We start from the raw sequence: 25,428 nt of genomic DNA, 5'->3' as shown, positions 1-25,428 counted from the left end.
ATTAATTCACCTCCCACTTCAAAATGACATAATTCCAGCTTGTTCCATTTATATTTAATGCTTTTTACATTTTTGAATATATTTCCTCCAACTTTACAGGCCTTTCTCATTGTGCACTATTCTTAAGCTAAGGAATGGGACAGGGAACTTGCCTTTAGGCCTTAGGCCTTAGGCCTTAGGCCTTTCACTTTTGAATCAGCTACAAGGAGCTATAGGGGATGGCCTTTGATTTCCTCCCTTTCCCCATGAAAGCTCACCTCTAAAGCTCAACACCTCTAATGTCTTATGCTATGTATTATTTCATACTTTTTGATTCTAACACCACTTATTAGAAAACATAAACCCAAGTGCAACCTATTAGTTCTATTTGTTGAGTGTTCGTGTTGGTATTCAGATTCCAGCCTCAACGAACACTTCAACTTACTTGTCTGGTTCTGGACAATTCTTGTGAAGGGCTGCTCGATGGAGAATTGTGTGGCAGCACCAGCAGCATTACTTCTTCGGAAGTAGGTAAAACCAGCTGTCCTATTCTCATTCCAGGGAAGTACCTCTCCTATATGCTGATCAAACAGCATCATTGATTGTGGCCATGGAGAAAAGGCGATAGGTTACAAGTGATTAATTTGTTAGCATAACATACCTCTACATGAATGATCCATGGCATTGTATTTGAAGTAACCATGCTTGCATTGGCAGACTGCAATCCCATTATAATCATTGCATTCTGCAGTTGCATTGTCGCATTCAGGCACTTTCAAGCTACATAACTTTTCAGCTGTGAATGAAAAAAAAGTGTTTATTTAGCAAAATATTTAAAAAGATATCTACTTCTTTAGTACCCCATCATTAATTGCACTCTCTGAGATCTACTTTTCAATTTCAATGAGTTTCATTTGTTGATTTCATGTCCTTGCCATCAACCAACATTTTGGTGGTTTCTCTGATCTAGAATTGTGGTCATTATGAATTCAATCAATCTATTAAAACGGAATGCTAATAACATCCAATAGAATATAATAATAGTTAACACAATTAAAAGTGTACTTTAGTGCACACATGTGAATCATTAGAAACAGATGCATATATTTAGTATTAATTCTTTGAGGTTAAAAAACAGGGTGGTATCTTACATTGCAACAATAACATTTTCACCAGTACAAATTTAAGTAAAACTCCTGGACACCCAAGTCCATACTTCAGTGCTATTAATACTTGTGGAACAGTTATATTCTTCATATTTTCATTGTGTAAGTTATCCAAAACATCAAAAAGATGGAAAATGCAGCAACACAGTCAGAGTCAATAGTATTTCTCATGAGGTCTTTTTTATTTCACTATTTTTTGAGGCCCTTTCTATTTTAGTACCTTTGAAAGAGGATTTACTTTTGTTTTGATGGAGGGCATTAAACAGGACAGAGGTGTCAGGCTGAGTTTGGAATAGGATGGAGTAAAATTCTTCTCTTTTAGCCCATCAGTGAGGCATTTCCAGGATGAGAACCTGTGATGAACAATCAGAGTCCAATCCTAAGTGTATTTAATGAGTGATGTTATTCATGCTGCATTGTATAAATTCAAGCTACCAATTAAATTAGACGTACTGTAGCAAAAGGGGAACAATTAGAGTAAATAAAAACCTTTAGAAAGGAAACAATGCTTTCATTTCAAAGGATTTTCTCAGCAGAGTTTGGAAGAGATAATACCATGCAACCTTCCTTTCACTGCTGTGACCTGGATTCAAATCCAAACTACCACCAATCACATCTTCCCCTCCCCTCTCCTCTCAGCATTCTGAAGGGACCGCTCCTTCCGGGACACCCTGGTCCAATCCGCAGTCACCCCCAGCACCCCCTCTCCTTCCTACGGCACCTTTCCGTGCAAGCGCAGGAGATGCAACACCTGCCCTTTTACCTCCTCCCTTCCCACTGTCCAGGGCCCCAAATATTTCTTCCAGGTGGAACAGTGATTTACTTGTACTTCTTTCAATTTAGTATTCTGTATTCGCTGCTCATAATGTGGTCTCCTCTACATTGGGGAGACCAAGCGTAGATTGGGTGACCGCTTTGCGTAGCACCTCCATTCAGTCCGCAAGTGTGACCCTGAGCTTCCTGTCGCCTGTCACTTTAATTCTCCACTCCATTATCATTCTAACCTCTCTGTCCTCGGTCTCCTATACTCATCTTTCGTTTAGGCACTTTACAGCCTTCTGGACTCAACATTGAGTTCAAAAATTTCAGAGCGTAACTGCTGCCAATCTTTGGCTCCATTCCCCCACCCCCCCCCCCCCCCCACCTCACCTCACCTCAGAGCCTGTTTCTTTATTTTTTTTTCTCCTTGTCTCTAATAGCAGCTGGTCATAATCCCACTATTCACAACCTATCTCGACTAATGTTTTTCTAACTCCTGGCATTACCATTTGAATTTGGTCCATCATCCCTTTTGTCTCTCTAATCTCTCCTGTCTTCCAACCTATCACAGACCTTCCCTTTTGTTCTTTCTTCCCCTCCCCCTGAATCTGTTCTTTTTGAACACTCTCCAGTTCTGTCGAAGGGTCATCGACCCAAAAGGTTAACTCTGCTTCCTCTCCACAGATGCTGCTTGAACTGCTGAGATTTCCTGCATTTTCTGTTTTTATTATTGATGAAAGTCACCTTTCTTTAATGTAGGGTGACCATATTTTCCATACCAAACCCAAGGACATACAGGGTGGGAGCACAGCAAATTAGCCAGGACGGAAAATGTAGTTTGCGCAGCGTAACAAGGCAAAAGTTTTTAGCAGCCTACATCTTAATAGTTCCACATATATACTACAAATGCAAAATAAATGTGCATATAATTACCGCGAATGTGACGTCACATTATTGAAGCACTTTAGACACCATTTATAAATAATACAGTAACACTTCAGGAACGTCAGTTTATCATACCCACTATCTATACAGCCTATTCAGAAAATCTTTCTTCATATCACTGCCCACGTCATTTATTTGTCACAGATTTATTCATGATTGCTATGCTATCTCCGTGTTTAAAGAAAATCAACACAAGGACTTTGTTACTTCTGCTTGTGGAATATGCGTAGATTAACCTCCAGCAATCTTCACTATTCTTTGTACACTGATGACCACAAAGTGATAGCACTAGAGAGGGTAAAAGGAGATTTATGACGATGTTGCCAAATCTGGAGAGTTTTAGCTATGCGGAACGATTGGATAGGCTGGGGTTGTTTTCTTTGGAGCAGAGGAGGCTGAGGGGAGACTTAATTGAGGTGTATAAAATTATGAGGGGCCTAGATATGGATAGGAAGGACCTATTTCCTTTATCAGAGAGGTCTTTAAATCAGGGGAATAGATTTACAGTAATTAGTAGAAGGATTAGAGGGGCGTGGTGGGGTCTGGAACTCACTGCCTGAAAGGGTGGTCGAGGCAGAAACACTCACCACATTTAAAAAGTACTTGGATATGCAATTTAAGTACCGTAACCTACAGGGGTACGGACCAAGAGCTGGAAAGTGAGATTAGGCTGGGTAGCTCTTTTTTGGCTGGCACATACACACTGGGCCGAATGGCCTCCTTCAGTGCCGCAAATTTCTATGATTCTATGAAGTGCAACCAAGCAGCATCTACCCGTTAGTTTCAAGCTTTCTGTACACTGACTGACACCCAGCTTTACCACTCCACTGCCTCAACACTTCCACTGCCTTTGTATGGTCAGATTGCTCGTCTGACATCCAATCCTGGATGAGCCATGAATTCCTCTACTTAAACACTGGGAACATCCAAACCATTGCTTTCAGCCCCACCACAAACTCTGTTCCTTGGCCACCGATTCCTTCTCTGTTCCCTGGCCACTATCTCAAGTTGAACCAAATGGTTTGATGCCTCAGCATCCCTGAACTGAACTTCCAATTCCATAATCTGCTCTATCAGAGAGACCGCCCACTTCCACCTCCGTAACAGTGCCCATCTCTGCTCCTTCTTCAGCCCACTTTCCCTGAGTCTTTTTTGTTAAAAAAAGTGTTCAGAATATTATGGAAACTCCAATGTTCTCACCAACAACACGTGGAAGGAGCTTGCAGACTTGTTTGTCACAAAGATTAAGACCGTCTGTTCGTCTGCCTCTCCGCCACCTCCAATCCCCTTGTCCACCTCTCCCAAGGCTCCCTAGTATCCTAGCCCTGAACCCATGTCTTTCTCTCATTTCTCCCTTACCTCCTGCTCTTTCTATGTGAATGAGACCCACTTTCTGCCTCCCTTGACCCCATTCCCACTAAACTATTGGCCTTTAGTAACTAATGTGATTATTTCAGTGTAAGATTATCATGGATTAGTTGGCTTTTAGAATTATTGCTTTATTATCTCAATCATCAGCAATAGATTTATAATCATGTGGAAGAATTAAATATAACAGTCTGTGATCATCAACTGGATGCAATGGTAACCCTGAATTATATATGACATGTAACCCTTTTGCTTATAATTAAAAGCTTGTGAGTGAGTTGTAAACAGACAACCTGGGGTGAGAAAGAGGATTGCTATAGTCGAATACTGAGGCTGTGGGTGAAAGTTGGATATTAGCCAACAGTAAGGATGAGACAGAGTACAGCTAGCCTGGGAACCAAGGTTAGCTGCAGTTGCCACTGCGTGGAATGTTATAACAGTCGCAGTAAATTAAAAGTGAAGGCCAACAGCAATGGGCCATATCTCAACCGATGGAGACATACTCCTTTTGTATTGCCAGAACTATCCCAGATGTGAGTCTTGATGGTCAAAAACAGTTGTGTGTCATAAGCCTGAAACCTAAATAAACCAAGGTGTTGCTAACATATCTTTATGAGTGGATTTTGGGTTTGGGTGTCAGCCAGTGATTGATTCAGAAAGACTCTATGGGCTGGATTTTTGGTTTGTTGCTGTCTTGGTTTCCGCCCCAGAGGGGCGGTAATGGCGGCGTAGAACATTTCTCGGGGGCGTGGCCAGCTTCCAACACCCAGCCAGGACATTCGGTGCCGGGTTTGCGGGGGCGAGGAGCAATACCGCCCGGGAGAGGCGAGCCAGTGTGCAACGCCTCCAGTTGCTACACAGGCTCAAAATTTGAAAATCGCCCGCTCCGTAGTGCCCAGCAGCGCACCCTCATGGGACTGCCTGTGAAAGCTGGCGGTTCCAACTGTAGTGGCTGCAGTGAGGGAAGGAATGTTTACCTAAGGTAAGTGTGATTGTTTTTTATTTTTTTATTTTTGCGATTCTTGTGGTTGTGGCGTGAGGAAAGTATTGGGAATGTTTTTGGTGGGGTTTTTTCGGATTTCTTTCCAAGGAAGCCTCTCTTGGGTTGCTCTGAGGCCGGCTGTAGACCTCGGGATTTTCATTGGCTCAACTGGCCTAGCAGCCTAACAGAGGTGTGGACCTCCCTTAGCACTCCACTTCACACTCAGGGCCCAGCTGGTAAATTTTGCGGATGGAAAAGCAAACGATTTCCGCGTACAAAATTTACCGCTCTGCAACAGAGGGACGACCGAATTTCCACCCCCATAGGTTTTGAATGAGAAAGGGTATAAGAAGGGAATTTTAACAGCCACAAATTGTAGAATTTGAACTTACTTTCTTAAATTTGGGACACTTGCTTTGCTCCATTCTTACTCCGCTTTTTCACAAATACACATCCATTCGCCTCCGCCTTTTGCTAAATAATCCTGCCTCTACCCACACTTTATTTGTCTAATTTATTTATGACGTAGATACAGCTCAAATTCCCCCTGCTTTGATTGGTCATTTTCATCATCAATCATCAGTCACCCCAGTTTGATGACATGGTGAGCAGTGCGACCGGCCTGTGACGACCAAGGTTGCTGACCGTAAACATCAGCCGTACCTGCGATAACTAATTACAATCACTGAACATTTTACAGGCCTATTCAGGCGTTATTTACTTTTGGGTGACACACTGTGCGCTAGTACAACACGAGAAGGTTAGGATATTCGGGGGAAAGTTTTGTGAACCGGGGAGTCTCCCGGGGACATTGTTTGACTGGGGATATGTTACCTCATCTGGGGACTGTCCTCTGAAAACGGGGCTATATGGTCACTCTACTTTAATGGTCATAGGATACGGTTCAATGTCAAATGAGGTTAAGCAGTTTGGGCCCGATTTCGAGCAAACTTAATTCCCAAGACTGCCTGTAATTTTGCACATTTTGGCACTAAATTCACATTACAGTTAAAGAGACCAAAAAGACAGCTGGTGTGGGAAATATAAATGCCACGCTAGTGCAGGAAAGAAGTAACCTTCTGAGGTTGAGCAAAAAATATATGGTTGGTCAGTCCATAGCCTGAATCTAACTCATGCTAATACTGCCCTGGAAATGCTAATAACTATGGATGTCATAAAAAAACAATACATTGAGTTTTTTTGCATTCATAAGTATCGTCTTGATAAATACAAAAAAACCTTCTGTCTAAAATGTAGGATATGGAAGAAATGGATTTGGTGGACATTCCTCAAATAAAGGGAACTGTGGAATGGACCAGCACATGGTCTTTGCATTCTGGGATCTGTGTTTGAACCTAGCCCAGATTGAAGGGTGAGGATCTTACACAAAATGTGTTTAGGCAGTCTCAACTTAGTGTTAGACAGCATGGGCCAACAACACTAACCTCTTTATAACTTGGCACAAAATTAGCATAGAATTTGCAATGTCACTTGGAGAGATGGCTGGTATGAGAAACAGAAACATCGGCTCCGCAGCCATAAATGTACTGTTCTAAAATAAGAGTTAAGGTACATTGTTGGACAGTTGTATCATAGTAATGCAAAACCTTTTTAAGTATCTATATTGGTGGTCAGAAATCTCATAATATATTGTTACAGTGGTATTCATTGACACTTTGCCAAAGAAAGAGTCTAAATAGATCAATGCAATATTGTTATGCTACTGTCGCACATTAAATACATAACACATTGATGTTAAGAACATAAGTAATAGGAGCAGAAGGCCATACGGCCCCTCGAGCCTGCTCCGCCATTTAATACGATCATGGCTGATCTGATCATGGATTCAGGTCCACTTCCCTGCCTGCTCTCCATAACCCCTTATTCCCCTATTGTTCAAGAAACTGTCTATTTCTGTCTTAAATGTATTCAATGTCCCAGTTTCCATAGCTCTTTGAGGCAGCGAATTCCACAGATCCACAACCTTCTGAGAGAAGAAGTTTCTCCTCATTTCAGTTTTAAATGGGAGGCTCCTTATTCTAAGATTATGTCCTCTAGTTCTAGTCTTCCCCATCAGTGGAAACATTCTCTCTGCATCCACCTTGTCAAGCCCCCTTAAAATCTCATACATTTCGATAAGATCAACTCTCATTCTTCTGAATTCCAATGAGTAGAGGCCCAACCTACTCAAACTGTTCTCATAAGGCAACCCGCTCATCTCTGGAATCAACCTTGTGAACCTTCTCTGAACTGCCTCCAAAGCAAGTATATCCTTTCGTAAATATGGAAACCAAAACTGCATGCAGTATTCCAGGTGTGGCCTCACCAATACCCTGTACAACTGTAACAAGACTTCCCTGCTTTTATACTCCATCCCCTTTGCAATAAAGGCCAAGATTCCATTGGCCTTCCTGATCACTTGTTGTACCTGCATGCTAACCTTTTGTGTTTCGTGCACAAGTACCCCCAGGTCCTGCTGTACTGCAGCACTGTGCAATCTTTCTCCATTTAAATAATAACTTGCTCTTTGATTTTTTTTCTGCCAAAGTGCACTTTCCAACATTATACTCCATCTGCCAAATTTTTGCCCACTCACTTAGTTTGTCTATGTCGTTTTGTTATGGCAGAAAACATTAGTGGGAGTTGTTTTAGGCCCCAAACAGTAGTTCAAATGTAGGGCAGAGTATAAATCCGGAAATTAGAAATGCATGTAATAAGGGTAATACAGTAATCAGGGAGAACTTCAATATGGACTGGGCAAACCAAATTTGCAGTAAGAGTGTGGAGGACAAATGAATGGAATGTATACAAGATAGTTTTCAAGATCTGTATGTTGAGGAATCAAATAGGGAACAAGCTATTTTAAAGCAAGTATTGTGCAATGAGAAAAGGTTAATTAATAAGCTTGTAGTAAAGGGGACTTTAGGGAAGAGTGACCACAATATGATAGAATTTTATATTGAGTTTGAAAATGGTTTAATTAAATCCGAAACTAGGGTCTTAAATCTCAACAAAGCAAACTACGTAGCTATGAGGAGCGAGTTGGCTAAAGTACATTGGGAAATTACATTAAAACTCTAGATAAGCAATGGAGGGCTTTAAAGAATGAATGCATAATTTACAACAAATATACATTGCTTTAAGGCTCAAAAACCCCACAGGAAAAATGGTTCAACTGTGGCTAACAAGAGAAGTTCAAAGTAGTATTAGTTCAAAGGAAGAGGCTTATAATGTTGCCAAAAAGAGTAATAAGCCTGAGGATTGGGAGGATTTTAGAATTCAGCAAAGGAGGACAAAGAAATTGATAAAGAAAGGAAAAATAGAATCTGAGAGTAAACTAACGAAAGACATAAAAACAGACTGTAAAAGCTTCTATAGATAAGTAAAATGAAAAGATTACCAAATGTGGGTCCCTTATAGGCTGAGACAGGACAAATTATAATGGGGAAGAAGGAAATGGCAGAGAAATTAAACAAATACTTTGTGTCTGTATTTGCGGAAGAAGACACGAAAGACCTCCTGGAATTAGTGGAAAACCAAGGGTCTAGCAAGAATCAGGCACTGAAAGAAATTAGTATTAGTAAAAAAATGGTACTGGAGAAATTAATGCGATTGATAGCCGGTAAATTCCCTGGACCTGATGGCCTACATCCTAGAGTTTTGAAAGAAGTGGTTATAGAAATAGTGGATGCATTGGTTGTCATCTTCCAAAATTCCATAGATTCTAGAATGGTTCCCATGGATTTGAAGGCAGCAAATATAACCCCACTATTTAAGAAAGGAGAAAATGGGGAACTACGGACTAGTTAGTCTGACACCAGTAGTAGAGAAAATGCTCGAATCTATTATTAAAGACATGGTAACAGGGCACTTAGAAAATAATAATAAGATTGGGCAGAGTCAATATGGATGTATGAAAGGGAAATCATGTTTGACAAATCTGTTAAGAGTTTTCTGAGGTTATATCTAGCAGAATAGATAAGGGGGAACCAGTGGATGTGGTGTATTTGGATTTTCAGAAGGCATTCAATAAGGTGCCACACAAGAGGTTATTAAACAAAATTAGGGTTTGTGAGATTGGGGGTAATATACTAGCATGGATTGAGGATTGGTTAACAGACAGAAAACAGAGAGTAGGAATAAACGGGACATTTTCAGGTTGGCAGGCTGTAACTAATGAGGTACCACAAGGATCGATGCTTGAGCCTCAACTTTTCACAATATATATCAATGATTTGGATGGGAGGACCAAATGTTTGTCCAAGTTTGCTCATGATACAAAGCTAGGTGGGAATGTAAGTTGTGAGGAGGATGTACTGAGGCTTCAAGGGGATAAGTGAGTGGGAACAATTATGGCAAATGGAATATAATGTGGAGAAATGTGAAGTTATCCACTTGGGTAGGAAAAATAGAAAAGCAGGGTATTTTTTTAAATGGTGAGTGATTGGAAAATGTGGGTGTTCAGAGGGACCTGGGTGTCCTTGTACACAAATAACTGAAAGTTAACATGCAGGAACAGCAAGCAATTAAGAAAGCAAATGGTATGTTGGCCTTTATTATAAGAGGATTTGAGTATAAGAGTAAAGACATTTTACTGCAATTACATAGGGCCCTGGTGAGACCACATCTGGAGTATTATTTACAGTTTTGGTCTACTTACCTAAGGAAGGATATACTTGGCATAGAAGGAGTGCAACAAAGGTTCACCAGACAGATTCTGGAATGGGGGGATTGTCCTATGAGGAGAGATTGAGTAGACTAGGCCTATATTCTCTAGAGTTTAGAAGAATGAGAGGTGATCTTATTGAAACATACAGAATCCTTATAGGGCTTGACAGGGTAGATGCAGGGAGAATGTTTCCCCAGGCTGGGGAGTCTAGAACCAGAGGTCACAGTCTCAGAAAAAGGTGTCGGCAATTTAGAACTGAGATGAGGAGAAATTTCTTCACTCATAGGGTTGTGAATGTTTGGAATTCTCTACCCCAAAGGACTTTGGAAGCTCTGTCATTGGGTATATTCAAAACAGAGATCGATAGATTTTTGGATATTAAGGGAAGCAAGGGATATGGGAATAGTGCAAGCAAATGGAGTTCAGGCAGAAGATCAGCCATGATTTCATTGAATGGCAGAGCAGGCTCGAAGGGCCGAATGGCCTACTCTTGCTCCTATTTCTTATGTTCTTAACACAGAGAAATCTGTCTGTAGCAATTACGCTGCATTTAATTACAGGTGGCTTTTATAGATGGTGATCAAAGTCTAATATATGAATTTATGTTTAGTCTGTAGTTAAGTAATAACAATTGATAAGCGAAAGAAAATTGACTGTATTGACAATAATAGTACAGCTTTGTGACTGCATGAAAAACTGGCTTTTACCTTTATATGATAGCTGATGACTTAGCACAAATTGGTGGCTTCCAGTGTTAGATCTGCAGCTCTTAATGTAATTTTGCACACTGCTCCATACCTCAGGGGTGGTCACATTTGATGAGAGTATAAACATGTTCAAGACAGATACACTGACTTCAGTCTCACTGTAAATAACATGTTAGATTGTTAGTATTATCACCCAGTTCAGATAGAATTCCATAAGGTATTAATGTGATTACCATATCACATTATAGATCTCAATAATTTGGAACAGAAAATATTATTTACTTCACCTTAAATCTGCAACCACAGATGTATAGTAACCATTCAGAAAAAACAGTGAAGCATTAAGCTGTGGGGAAAAAAAAACATAATATATGTAGTACCGAAAAGCAGTATTTGTTTTACTAAACTTCTTAAACCCACATAGTTTCTCAAACCAAACCCCAAGAGAACATCTCATCTTCAAATGAAATTTTCTTTGGCTCCAAGATCTAAACAGAGAATACATGAATTGACCCCAATTCAGGAAAAGATTTGATTTGATGCTGAACTGCCTCTCCAAGCTCATTGTAATCCCTCCAGAACACCTCTTTCCCCAACTCTTCCACTAAAACAGGTTGGAGCGTTGTGACCGACAGTGCAGACATAAAACCATGTACAAGACTGAAATGCCAATCGAATTCTCAGCTTCAGTCACTGTACTGAAGGAGCGATACTCACAGAAAAACACATGTCAGTCAAACAATCTAAGAGATGTGATTTCCAAATAGTGGCACAATTCATCAATTCAGACAATTGCAGTGGGGAAAATATTGTTCCCCATTGGACTGTTTGTTGGGCGCAAAATGTAGGTCGGGGAATCCGATTCCCCCCACCCTGCACCACACGCTGCCCTACAACTGCACCAGCTGCCAATTTGGCAGCTGGTGACTTCGGAGTTCTCAGGTTGCCGGGCTAAAACATGTTTTAGGCCCCTTCAATATTTAATCTGGGGCCTTACATAAGAAATAGGAGCAGGAGTAGGCCATTTGGCTCCTCGAGCCTGCTCCGTCACTCAATAAGATCATGGCTGATATGATCCTGGTCTCAACTCCACTTTCCTGCTCGCTCCCCATAACACTTGACTTCCTTTTCGTACAATAATCTGTCTAACTCCAACTTAAATATATTCAATGACCCAGCCTCCACAGCTCTCTGGGGTAGAGAATGCCAAAGATTCATAACCCTGTGAGAGAAGAAATTCCTCCTCATCTCAGTTTTAAATGAGCGACCCCTTATTCTGAAACTATGCCCCCTAGTTCTAGATTCCTCCACAAGGGGAAACATCCTCTCTGCATCTACCTTGTCACGCCCCCTTAGAATCTTATACATTTCAATAAGATCACCTCTCATTCTTCTAAACTCCAATGAGTATAGGCCCAACCTGCTCAACCTTTCTTCATAAGACAAGCCCTTCATCTCAGGAATCAACCTAGTGAATCTTGCCTCCAATGCAAGTATATCCTTCCTTAAATAAGGAGACCAAAACAGTACGCAGTACTATAGGTGTGGTCTCACCAACATCCTGTACAGTTGTAGCAAGACTTCCCTACTTTTATACTCCATCCCTCTTCCATTTGCCTTCCTAATTACTTGCTGTACCTGCATGCTAACTTTTTGTGTTTCATGTACAAGGACCCCCAGATCCCTCTGTACCACAGCATTTTGTATTCTCTCTCCATTTAATTAATTATTTTATTTTTTATGTTTCCTACCAAAGTTGATAACCTCACATTTTCCCACATTATACTCCATCTGCCAAAGTTTTGCCCATTCACTTAACCTATCTATATCCCTTTGTAGATTTTTTGTGTCCTCTTCACAACTTGCTTTCCCACCTATCTTTGTATCATCAGCAAATTTGACTACATTACACTCGAACCCTTCATCCAAGTCATTAATATAGATTGTAAATAGTTGAGGTCCCAGCACCAATCCCTGTGGCACACCGCTAGTTACAGTTTGCTAACCTGAAAATGACCTATTTATCCAACTCTCTGTTTTCTGTTAGGTAGCCAATCCTCTATTACCCCCAACTCCATCAGCTCTTATCTTGTGTAGTAACCTTTTATGTAGCACCTTATCTAAAGCTTTCTGGAAATCCAAATACACTACATCTGCTGGTTCCCCTTTATCCTCCCTGCTTGTTACATCCTCAAAGAACTCTAGAAGATTTGTCAAACATGATTTCCCTTTCATAAAACCATGCTGACTCTGCTTGAATGTATTAGGATTTTCTAAATGTCCTGCTACTACTTTCGTAATAATGGGCTCCAGCATTTTCCTAATGACAGATGTTAAGCTATCTGGTCGATAGTTTCTTACTTTAGGTCTCCCTCCTTTCTTGAATCGGGGTGTTACATTTGCGGTTTTGCAGTCTACCGAGACCTCTCCAGAATCCAGGGAATTTTGGTAGATTACAACTAATGCATCCAATATCTCTGCAGCCACTTCTTTTAAGACCCTAAGATGCAGGCCATCAGGTCCAGGGGATTTGTGCATTATTAGTCCCATTAAATGCCTAGTACTCTTTCCTCTAGTGATGGTGATTGTTTTAAGTTTCCCCCCTCCCTATAGCCCCTTGATTATCTATTATTATCGGGATGCTTTTGGTGTCTTCTACCGTGAAGACCGATACAAAATATTTGTTCAAAGTCTCTGCTATTTCTCTGTTTCCCATTATTAATTCCCCAGTTTCATCCATTAAGGGACCAATGTTTACTTTAGCTACTCTCTCCCTTCTTATATACCTGTAGAAGCTCTTACTGTCTATTTTTATATTTCTTGCTAGTTTACTCTCATAATCTGAGCAGGCTCGAGGGGCTAAATGGCCTACTCCTGCTCCTAATGTTCTTATGTAATCTATCTTCTCTCTCTATTATTTTTTTAGTCATCCTTTGTTGGTTTCTAAAAATTTCCCAATTCTCTGGCCTGCGTTGGGGGTTGGGGGTAATACATTAGCATGGATAGAGGATTGGTTAACTAACAGAAAACAGAGAGTCGGGATAAATGGTTCATTCTCAGGTTGGCAATCAGTAACTAGTGGGGTGCTGCAGGGATCAGTGCTGGGACCCCAACTATTTACAATCTATATTAACGACTTGGATGAAGGGACCGAGTGTAACATAGCCAAGTTTGCTGACGATACAAAGATGAGAGGAAAAGCAATGTGTGAGGAGGATACAAAAAACCTGCAAAAGGACATAGACAGGCTAAATAAGTGGGCAAAAATTTGGCAGATGGAGTATAATGTTGGAAAGTGTGAGGTTATGCACTTTGGCAGAAAAAAAATCGAAGAGCAAGTTATTATTTAAATGGAGAAACTTTGCAAAGTGCTGCAGTACAGCAGGATCTGGGGGTCCTGGTGCATGAAACACAAAAGATTAGTATGCAGGTACAGCAAGTGATCAGGAAGGTCAATGGAATCTTGGCCTTTATTGCAAAGGGGATGGAGTATAAAAGTAGGGAAGTCTTGTTACAACTGTACAGGGTATTGGTGAGGCCACACCTGGAATACTGCATGTAAATCTGTGGAATTCGCTGCCTCAGAGAGCTGTGGTAGCTGGGCCATTGAATAAATTTAAGGCAGTGATAGACAGATTGCTTAACTGATAAGGGAATAAGGGGTTATGGGGAGCGGGCAGGGAAGTGGTCCTGAGTCCATGATCGGATCAGCCATGATCGTATTAAATGGCGGAGCAGGCTCGAGGGGCTATATGGCCTACTCCTGCTCCTATTTCTTATGTTCTTATTTTCTACCACTAATCTTCACAACATTGTATGCCTTTGTTTGCAATTTGATACCATCCTTAACTTCCTTAGTTAGCCCTGGATAGTTCATCCTTCTCTTAGAGTCTTTCTTTTTCACTGGAATATATCTTTGCTGAGAGTTATGAAATATCTCCTTAAATGTTTGCCATTGCTCATCTACCATTTTACCCTTTAATCTATTTTCCCAGTCCACTTTAGCCACCTCTGTCTTCATACCTTTGTAATTGCCTTTATTTAAGTTCAGGACACTATTTTGAGACCCGGGTTTCTCACCTGCAAACTGAATTTGAAATTCTAACATGCTATGATCACTCTTCCCTAGAGGATCCTTTACTATGAGATCATTAATTGATCCTATCTCATTACACATTACCAGATCTAAAAAAGCCTGCTCCCTGGTTGGTACCACAAAGTGTTGTTCTTAGAAACCATCCCTAATACACTCCATGAACTTATCCTCAAGGCAACTTTGCCAATTTGATTTGTCCAATCTATATGAAGATTTAAAATCATCCATGATTATTGCAGTACCGTTCTTACAAGCCTCCTTTATTTCTTAATTTATACTAAAGTGTAGCTGCTCTTAGGGAGCCTATAAACTACTACCACCAGTGACTTCTTTCCCTTATTATTTCTTATCTCCATCCAAACTGATTTTACATCTTGATATTCTGAGCCAATATCATTTCTCACTACTGCACTGATCTCATCATTTATTAGTAGAGCTACCCCACCTGCTTTTCCTGTCTGCCTATCCTTCTAAAATGTCAACTACCCCTGAATATTCAGTTCTCAGCCTTGGTCAGCTTGCAACCACGTCTCTGTAATGTCTATCAGATCATACCCATTTATTTCTATTGATGTCATCAACTCATTTATCTTGTTACGAATGCTGCATGCATTCAGATAAAGTACTTTTAATTTTGTTCTATTACCATTTTTCCCTATTCTGACTCTACTTTCTGATGCACTCTTATGTTTATACGCTCTGTCCCTTCTTGTCACACTCTGGTTATCATTACCCCGATCGCTACCCTGCACTATTGCCTTCTCCTTTCTCTTTTTAAATTTCCCCTCACCTGAACCTTCTCCCCCACTATTTAGTTTAAAGGCCTATCTATGGGCCCAATTTTCCCCAACCCCTTTTTTCAGCGCAGTTACCTCAAAAGCACCGACTTTGCGCGCTGGAAATGGCGCCGAAAAAAGGGGCCCCTGCCCGCTCTGCCAACTCTCTGGTGTTCCAGAGTGGCGTAGCTAGTGAAGTGGGGGGCAGAGCAACAGGCCAGCGCAGAAAACACTGCTGGCAGCTGCGCGCATGCGCAGTGAAGTCTGTGCGCATGCTCCTGCCCTCCCTGCATGTCCTGCGGGCTGTGAGCAGGACTCGATGCGCGCAGCCCCTATCCCCAGCCAAAGGGACGTCCTGATGTTCGCCGTACCCTATCCCCGGCTGAGTGGCCTCCCGCACTGGCCGGCCGTCCCGCTGACTTCCCGGGCCGTGGTAGGACTTCAGTTTTATTTTTTATTTATTGATGGTTGTGCTTGAGAGTTTTGATTGCGGGGGGGAGGAAGAGAGTTTTGTGGGGGTCGGGGAGAAAGTGTGTTTTGATGGGAGGGGGGTGGAGAAAGAGTGTTTTGATGGGGGGGGAGAAAGATTGTTATGATGGGCGGGGGGGGGAGGGGGGGTGGGGGGACTTTAAAAAAAAACTTGATTCTGGCATAAAGGTAGAATTTCTATTTTTTATTTGTTATTGATTAATTGCTTATTACTTTTTGTGGTTTGTTTAGTGCTTTGTAAGTCTTGGAGCAGGTCCTCAGCTTCCTTGCATTTTTTATTTGTTACTGAATGCTTATTTTTGTGCTTTGTTTAGTGCTCTGTATGTCTTGGTGCTTTAAATGTACTAACCTGCGCCGAATTCTTAACTGCCCGCAATGTTTTTCAGAGCTGGCCACATACGCTGACCTAAGTCGATTTGGAGTAAGTTTTAGCTGGCCAAAGTGGCATAAATGGCCAAAACTGGCGTGTCTGGGAACGCCCCCTTTTGAAAAAAAAACTGAACTAAAAAAAATTGTACCGAACTGACTTAATCTGGAGCAAATTTTGGGAGCATTTTTTAAACTTACGCCAGAAAAAATAACTTACTCCAAACAAATTGATGCAAGTCATGGCCAAAATTGGGCCCTACAGCTCTAGTTATTTGATTAGCCAGGACACTGGTCCCAGCATGGTTTAAGTGAAGCCAGTCCCAACGAAACCGCTCCCTCTTTCCCCAGTACTGGTGCCAGTGCCCCATGAATCGAAACCTATTTCTCCCACACCAGTTTTCAAGCCATGAATTCATCTCTCTGATCTAATTTACGTATGCTAATTTGCTCGTGGCTCAGATAGTAATCCAGAGATTATTACCTTTGTGGTTCTACCTTTTAATTTAGCCCCTAGCTGCTCATGCTCCCTTTGCACAACCTCTTTCTTTGTCCTACCTATGTCGTTGGTACCTACATGGATTACGACAACTGGATCTTTCCCCTCCCACTCCAAGTTCCTCTCCAGCCCAGAGGAGATGTCCTTAACCCTGGCACCGAGCAGGCAACCCAGCCTTCGGGTCTCACGCTCTCAGCTGCAGAGTATTTATCCCCCCAGCTATACTGTCCTCTACCACTACAACATTTCTTTTTACTCCCCCCACTTGAATGGCCCCCTGTACCACGGTGCTGTGGTTTGTTTGCTCACCCTCCCTGCAGTTGCTGCTCTCATCCACGCAGGGAGTAAGAACCTCGAACCTGTTGGACAAGCTGAGGCTCCACCAATGCTACCTTCTGGACCCCCAGTTTTAGGACCCCACTGCCAAATGTGGCAGAAAATGAGCAGAGTATGCATCACTCAGATTTTCCAGGATTACTGCGACCTAACCAGTGGTCCTTAAAGGGACCACAGGCCACACTGAAGGACAGGTAAGTTCCTTAGATTTTGCTTACTTCAATATGGTGCCACGAGGAGCAAGAGTCCTCCTCAGGCTTATCTGCGGGTCAGCTCGGCATCCATGCCAGCTGATTCTGGGAAGACCCCGAGTGTATGCAGATGTAAGACTTTTAGTGCATAAGTAGATTAAACTGTTTGGGAGGTTTCCTAGGAAGCATGGAATTTTTTTTTTAATTAAGAGAGTCAGAGAGCACAAAATTATTATATTACATATAGGCAAGTTACACAATGTAGATGTTAGGAAGGATGTTGGCAGCTGGGGTTGTATGTGTAGATTTCCTTAAAAATAGCTGATATCATATATAGTTGCACTGTAGCACTTGAATTTTTTTTTAAAATCAGTCAGGCATTGCTGCTCCTGATCGTTGTCCAGCAACTCCTCCCAGAAAGCGTGTTTCTTTATGGAGATGGAGTGAAGTAGAATTGCAAGACAAAACGTACTATCTAGGCTCACAAATAATGAATGAACATTTGGGTGAGATACTAGGGGAATGCCATTACCTGTGGAATTGTACCTCTATATGAATCATCAGGTACAGCGAAGAAAGACAAGAACATTGGACCAAAAAAACATAATATTCTTAGTCATGCACGATGGCTTAATATGATGAAACAAAACTACCAATTTACTCTGACCAATTTTGAAGTTTGCCAACTTCATCAACCATTGAAAACATTTTATTCCAAAATGAAGTTAAAAATACAAGAGACTGTAGTTAAATTCCAGAGTTTCTTGCCTGTCAAATGCTTTAACCTCAAATGTGTTAGCTACACAAACTCAACAATGGGTGAGGAAAGAGAGGTAATTGATCATACCATTAAATTATTATAGTCTAAAGTTTCTAGCCATTCAATACTTATGCATTTTGGTATATGGTTTAAAAATTAAGTAAATTCAGTGGAACACTGATTTTTTTATTTCCTATCCTAGAACAGCTGCAGAATCAATTGTCACATGATGGAGGAAGTCTAACTACATTTTTGCTTACCACAAAGTAATGCATACTTCACTCGATTTGGGACCTTTACTAGCGAGTTTAAGCTACACTGTAATTTAATAAAATATTAGTACTTTGAATAGTCTGACATACTGAACTATTGAACTGTATTATAGTTTTGAATGCAGGAGATCAAACCAAAATATTACCATTGTTACAAAGCACACGAATGGAATTCATTCAGATATTTAAATCTTAAAGAAAACTGCATGTCTGGATCCCCCCCCCTAATTACCAATTCTTTTATGCATTGTTTATATAACATTTGAAGTGCCTGAGACAGGCTCCGATACCTCAGCCAACTTGGTTGCCTCACACCTTTGGTACTTGGCAACATCTTCAACCTCATAACATTTTCCTTAGATTGGAGGTCTGAAAAGAACCGAGAAAAGGAAAAAAATACCAAACCCTCTTATTGGAAAGTTATTAACACAAAGAATTGTGCAGGAGAAGGCTGAGAGAAAAGAAAACACGAGGAAGGTGTAAAGACGTGAGGGAGAGAGCGCCAACTGCCAATTAGTTGCCAAGCTACTGCCAATGAATACACAACAAAGACCCTGATACTGTTGCATAATGTGATAATTACTCCACTGAGACGGGCAGTGTTAAACGAAATAAAGCAAACACTGATCATTGCACAGGTAAGTGGAGAAAAATATCACCATATTTACTCATTTTTTTTGGTGGTTAAGTGGTCACATGAATCAATGCTTCACATTTTTCAAAATTATAAAAAAAGTATTAAACTTAAAAGCTCGACAACAGGAAATTATGGAAATGTGGACAACCATGCTAGATTAGCCTTGAATCTGGGTTAGGAAAACAGATTTAAGAGTTTCAGAGTGCACAAATTTGAGAGCCCAGTCTCTGGTCGACTGTCAGGTGGCAGCGTCAAGAGCCTTTTTGCACAGCAATGATCAGAAAATCAGAGGGCTAATTGACAATGTTACTCAAATAATAATAGGCATAGAGCAGAAAAAAGCTGAAATTATTTTTTTTTAATTCTACACTGTAGAGATTGTTAATTGTTGATGTAGTTATTGTTTCTAAAGCCAAACTTACCATTTTTAAAATATCTCCTTCTAGCTCCTGCATTCCTGAAATTCGGGATTTGTTGCCTATGTAGAAAACTCCTGCAAAGGTCCTTGCTATGGGGCAATAAAAATAGAAGCTTGAATTTAAACAACTATCTGTGCGAAGCTGCAAGGCAGAACAATCATTCAGATGCAACTTTACTTTCCATTCAACACTTCAGTGCAGCACTGAGGGAGTGCTGCATTGTCAGAGGTGCTTTCTATCAAATGTTAAATCGAGGTCCATTAGCCTGTTCAGACACACAAAAATAATCTATGTCACTATTCAAAGAAGAGCAGGGGAATTCTCCTGGTGTCCTGGCCAAAATTTATCCCTCAAACAACACCGCCAGAAATAAATGAACTGGTCATTCATCCCATTTCCTGTTTGTAGAGTGACTACATATCAGAAGTATTTCATTAGCTGTGAAGTATTTGGGGTTTTCCTGAGGATATGAAAGCCCATATATACAAATTCTAATTTCTTTACTTTGTTATTTATTTTTCTCCTCCTATTCCCTGCCAGTAGATAATTTGACCAGGTCATGTGCTCCTCAGTGGCTTTCTGCAGCTGGCCATTAGGTGGCACATGTCAGCTGACACTCTGCTTAGCACCAGCCCCTGAAGCCCAATGCTCATCAAGATCCCAGTGCTGATTCAAAACCACATACAACTATTAGGTGGCACAATGCATAAATACATCAACAGGCTGTGCTGCTGGCCCAAACTGAATAGTTTTAAAGTTATGTTATTCACAAGTATGCATATCCAGACAGATCGACACAACAGTGAAAAAGCAGCAACTATTTACATTTCGATAGCATTCGCCACACAGAGAAAAAGTTTCCAAATGCTTTACAATAACCAGGAATGAAAAAGGGGACGAAAAAAGTTAGGATGGCAGAATCTCATGTAAAATGCTAGAATCGATTATCAGGAGAAAATCTGTACAATAAGAACCTAATTAACATCAGTCAGCGCAGCTTTAGAAAGGGGAGATCCTGTCTGACCAACCTCAATTTCTTTGAGGAAATGACAGCCCAAGTTAATGCACAAGGCATCTGATAAAGTTCCATGTGGAAGGTTACTAGTTAATCTCAATGCCAAGGGAGATTCAGGGGAAAACCTGGGAACAGATAAGCAATTGGCTGAAGGGTAGAAAACAATGGGTACTAGTTAATATTGGAGTGGGGCAAAGTACTGAGTGGATCATTGTTGGTGCCACTTAGAGGGGTAGATTTTTCCCTGGTGTGGACTTTAGGTGGCTAGCAGGTGGAGTGTGCTCAACGGCAACCTGTAGTTCTGGCGGGATGCCCATATCATTCGGCCAGCACCTTGGGACAGCCGACTGGCTCTCGGCTGCTGCAATATCAGATGGCCTTGATGGAGGTAGGTCCTTGGGAGGGGAAGCTAGAGCGATTGCCACCCAGGTTGGTTTAGTGGAGCCTGGAGCAGCCTCTGCTATTCTCCCCGGCCTCACAAAAATACAGTAAAAGTCGACCTGTGGCTGGACTGCCCAGTATTATCTTAAAATGACAAATGAGGTCCAATGTAAGTCATAGGATCCCCATTTACAAATTTAAAGGACTCAGGAGGGCCCTCCATCTACTATGGGGAAAATTGTGGTGGATAGAACAATGACTGGAACAGGGCTGTAAGTCATTCCCCATAATTTTGGGGGTGTTAACAAAACAACTTGTATATAAATAGCACCTTTACTGTATTAAAACATCACAAGGCGCTTCACAGGAGTGGAAATCAGACAAAAGTTAACACCGAGACACATAAGGAGCTATTAGGACAGATGGCCAAATATTTGGTCAAAGAGGTAGGTTTTAAGCAGAGTCCTAAAGGAAAGAGAGGTGGGGGGGTTTTAGGGAGGGAATTCCAAATCTTAGGGTCCAGACAGATGAAAGCACAGCGAAAAGGAAGTGGGGGATACAACTGTGGCCAGAATTGGAGGAACATAGGCTTCTTGGTATGTTACAGAGGTTACAGAGATAGGGAGGAGCAAAGGATTTGAACACGAGGATGAGAATTTAAAATCAAGATGTTGGTGGCCCAGGAAGCAATGATGGTTAGGGAACACAGGGGTGACTGGAGCAGCAAACGGGCGGGTGGGGGGAAGGTGGGGGGGGATCCTGAACTGCGCCAGCTCACAGACCAGGAGGAGTTTTGGTCTCCTAATCTGAGGAAGGGCATTCTTGCTATTGAGGGAGTGCAGCGAAGGTTCACCAGACTGATTCCCGGGATGGCAGGACTGACATATGAGGAGAGACTGGATCGACTGGGCCTGTATTCACTGGAGTTTAGAAGGATGAGAGGGGATCTCATAGAAACATATAAAATTCTGACGGGATTGGACAGGTTAGATACAGGAAGGATGTTTCCGATGTTGGGGAAGTCCAGAACCAGGGGACATAGTCTAAGGATAAGGGGTAAGCCATTTAGGACTGAGATGAGGAGAAACTTCTTTACTCAGAGAGTTGTTAACCTGTGAAATTCCCTACCGCAGAGAGTTGTTGATGCCAGTCCATTGGATATATTCAAGAGGGAGTTAGATATGGCCCTTGCGGCTAAAGGGATCAAGGGGTATGGAGAGAAAGTAGGAACGGAGTACTGAAGGAATGATCAGCCATGATCTTATTGAATGGTGGTGCAGGCTCGAAGGGCCGGATGGCCTACTCCTGCACCTATTTTCTATGTTTCTATGTTTCTATGAAAGGATGAGCTGTCCATTCAGGCAGACTGCCTGTTGTGGGGTAACCGCATAGTGCTACCCAACAAGGGCAGGGAGGCGTTCATCTTAGATCTCCATAGCACACACCCAGGTATAGTAATGATGAAAGCAATAGCCAGATCCCACGTGTGGTGGCCCAGTATCGACTCTGACTTAGAGTCCTGTGTACAGCAATGCAGCGTGTGTGCTCAGTTGAGCAACGCGCCCAGAGAGGCACCACTAAGGTTTTGGTCCTGGCCCTCCAGACCATGATCGCGGATCCATGTAGACTATGTGGGCCCGTTTCTCGGTAAAATGTTCCTGGTGGTGGTGGATACTTTTTCAAAATGGATTGAATGTGAAATAATGTCGGGAAGCACCGCCACCGCCACCATTGAAAGCCTGAGGGCCATGTTTGCCACCCACAGCATGCCTGACATACTGGTCAGTGACAACGGGCCATGTTTTACCAGTGCCGAATTTAAAGAATTCATGACCCGCAATGGGATCAAACACGTCATCTCGGCCCCATTTAAACCAGCCTCCAATGGGCAGGCAGAGCAGGCAGTACAAACAATCAAACAGAGCCTTAAACGAGTTACAGAAGGCTCACTCCAAACCCGCCTGTCCCGAGTACTGCTCAGCTACCGCACGAGGCCCACTCGCTCACAGGAGTGCCCCCGGCTGAGCTACTCATGAAAAGGGCACTTAAAACCAGACTCTCGCTGGTTCACCCCAACCTGCATGATCAGGTAGATAGCAGGCGGCAGCAACAAAATGTAAATGATGGTCGAACCACTGTGTCATGGGAAATTGATCTGAGTGACCCTGTGTATGTGCTAAACTATGGACATCGTCCCAAGTGGATCGCGGGCATGGTGATAGCTAAAGAAGGGAGTAGGGTGTTTGTAGTCAAACTAGACAATGGACAAATTTGCAGAAAGCACTTGGACCAAACGAGGCTGCGGTTCACAGACTGCCCTGAACAACCCACAGCACACACCACCTTTTTCAAGCCCACAACACACACCCAAAGGATCAACGACACCACCCCAGACCAGGAAATCGAACACATCACGCACAATAGTCCAGCAAGGCCAGGCTCACCCAGCAGCCCTACAGGGCCAACAACACACCAGCCCAGCGAGGGCACAGCCAACACACCAGAACAGACATTTGTACCGAGGCGGTCCACCAGGGAAAGAAAGGCTCCCGACCGCCTCACTTTGTAAATAGTTTTCACTTTGACTTTGGGGGGAAGTGATGTTGTGTATCTGTAAAGCATGCACTCCCATGTTCCACCACCAGGGAGCGCATTCCCTGAAGTCCCAAGGGATCCCAGCATCCCTTGGGAGCAGGGTATATAAGCCGGCCCCTAAGGCCTGTTCCTCACTCTGGAGTGTCTTAATAAAGACTGAGGTCACTGTTACTTTCACCTCCCTGTATGCCGTCTCATTTGTGTTAGGAACACAATACATCCCACCTTCCATTTAAAGCAGAAGGCCTTATCATTCAGCTACTCCACATTCTGACCACCTTTCTTCCTGCATGCCTGCACCCCTTCCCTCACTTTAACGTGACTCTTGTGCCATTTGTGTTTTCAGACAATTCCCCGCCCACGGCCCAGCCTGTGCCTGAGCCCCTCCCCCCCACCCCCGGCAACCCGGGGGAGGAGGGGGAGGAGAAGGATGATGCAAGCACCGCATCACTGCTTCTCACACTCGCACGCACCAGCTCAGATACTGGGAGGATGCGATCATTGCAGTTGAGCTTAGGAGAGGGGTCTGCAGCAGGATCAAGGGGTAAGGCAAGCTTGGGAGCCAGCTCCCTGGAGAGCAAGATGGCGGGCGAGTTCTGCTCCACAGGACTCAGATGAGGCCCTCATTGGGAAGGCGTTTGAACAAAGGGTGATGGTCATGCACTCTGACATGATATGGGGCAATGGCAAGGGTGCCTGAGAGCCTGTCGCAAGAGGCAAGAAGCATGGAGGATTCCATCTCCCACATTGTAGCCAGCTCTGTGCACACCATGGAGCCCATCATTGCCAGTGTGCAGATGATGATGGACTCCCAGAGACACAGTGTGGATCCAGACCCCATAACGCGTCTCATGAACGATGTGGCAGTTTCTAATGGGGCACAGGCAGCAGCATCGCAACGTCTGGTGCTGCAATAGAGTCAATGGTTCCTTGCATGGATGCTCAGACTGCTCTTATGCAGTCTCAGCATGATGTCACTCTATGTCTTGGTGATGTCATGCAGTCTCAGCATGATGCCATGCAAGCCCTGACTGCTGCCATCGCCGCTGGGTCCATCATGGTGCCGCAGCAGCCCAGCACTCTGTGCTCTATCAGACTGGTGGGGAGGCAGAGGTGCTGCCCCGGGGGAATGGCACTGAGTCAATGGAGCAGGAACCTGCTGTCCTCTCTCAGGACGTCAGCATTTCTGATCCCACCACTGCCACTCCATCATTGCAACTATCCACGGCTGTCATCCAGTCAGCCCAGACTGCCAGAGCCCAGCCTGAGGTGCTTCAGCCTGAAGCCGGGTCTTCCAGGCCCAGTGCTGGTCGAGGGTGTCCTACAAGGCCATCTGTAGTCTCTGGCGTAGAAACACAGCAGCCTTCCACCAGCCATGCTGCAGCCACAGGGGACACTCTGTGGCATAGTAGTAGAGCAGGTCGATGTAAAAGGGGATATAAAGAGATGCACAAGGGTGAATGATATATTTTATGTTAATGTTGCACTTTTTACACATAAATATTGATTTTCATCTTTACTGTTTGATCTTGTCTCTTATTTCAGTGTTGGACATGTGGTATGGAAGGAAGGGCTCATTGATGTGTTTATGGGGAGGCACAAAGGAAGCGGTAATGGGCAAGGATCTTATTAGAACCGAGATCTTATGAGATGGTCTTGGACCTCCCTTACATGATCGGGACGGTGTCGGCGCATCTTGCCTGCTGGCTGTGCCTCCTCCTGCAGCTCCTCGGTCTCCTCCAGCAGCTCCTCCTCCTCCTGGTCCTGCAGCTCCTCGGTCCCCTCCAACAGCAGCTCCTCCTCCTGGTCCTGCAGCTCCTCGTCCTCCTGAGGTACAATGGCTGTCTTCGTGCAATAGCTGTGCCCTCATGATTGCCAGGTTGTGAAGCATGCAGCAGATGACAAAGAATAGGGACACCTAGTCAAGTGAGTACTGCAGGACTCCTCCTGAGTGGTCAAGGCAGCGGAACCATTGCTTCGGCACTCTGATGCTCCTGGTGGCGGCATGACTGTCATTGTAA

The 25,428-nt window shown here is 43.0% G+C and overlaps 1 protein-coding gene across 1 annotated transcript in view; it reads right to left on the bottom strand.

The window, feature by feature from the left end:
* heg1 (heart development protein with EGF-like domains 1) overlaps window positions 1-25,428 on the bottom strand; it is a 142,506-nt gene that overhangs the window by 22,073 nt on the left and 95,005 nt on the right. Inside the window, 4 exon segments of the mRNA XM_070875499.1 lie at window positions 641-775; window positions 10,576-10,733; window positions 10,863-10,921; window positions 19,420-19,505. Of these exon segments, the coding sequence (XP_070731600.1) occupies window positions 641-775; window positions 10,576-10,733; window positions 10,863-10,921; window positions 19,420-19,505 (438 nt within the window).

Source organism: Pristiophorus japonicus, chromosome 3 (assembly GCF_044704955.1).
Source record: "Pristiophorus japonicus isolate sPriJap1 chromosome 3, sPriJap1.hap1, whole genome shotgun sequence".
Classification (NCBI taxonomy): domain Eukaryota; kingdom Metazoa; phylum Chordata; class Chondrichthyes; family Pristiophoridae; genus Pristiophorus; species Pristiophorus japonicus.
The sequence above is the reverse complement of the archived record's forward strand: the minus strand, read 5'-3'. Positions and strand labels throughout refer to the sequence as shown.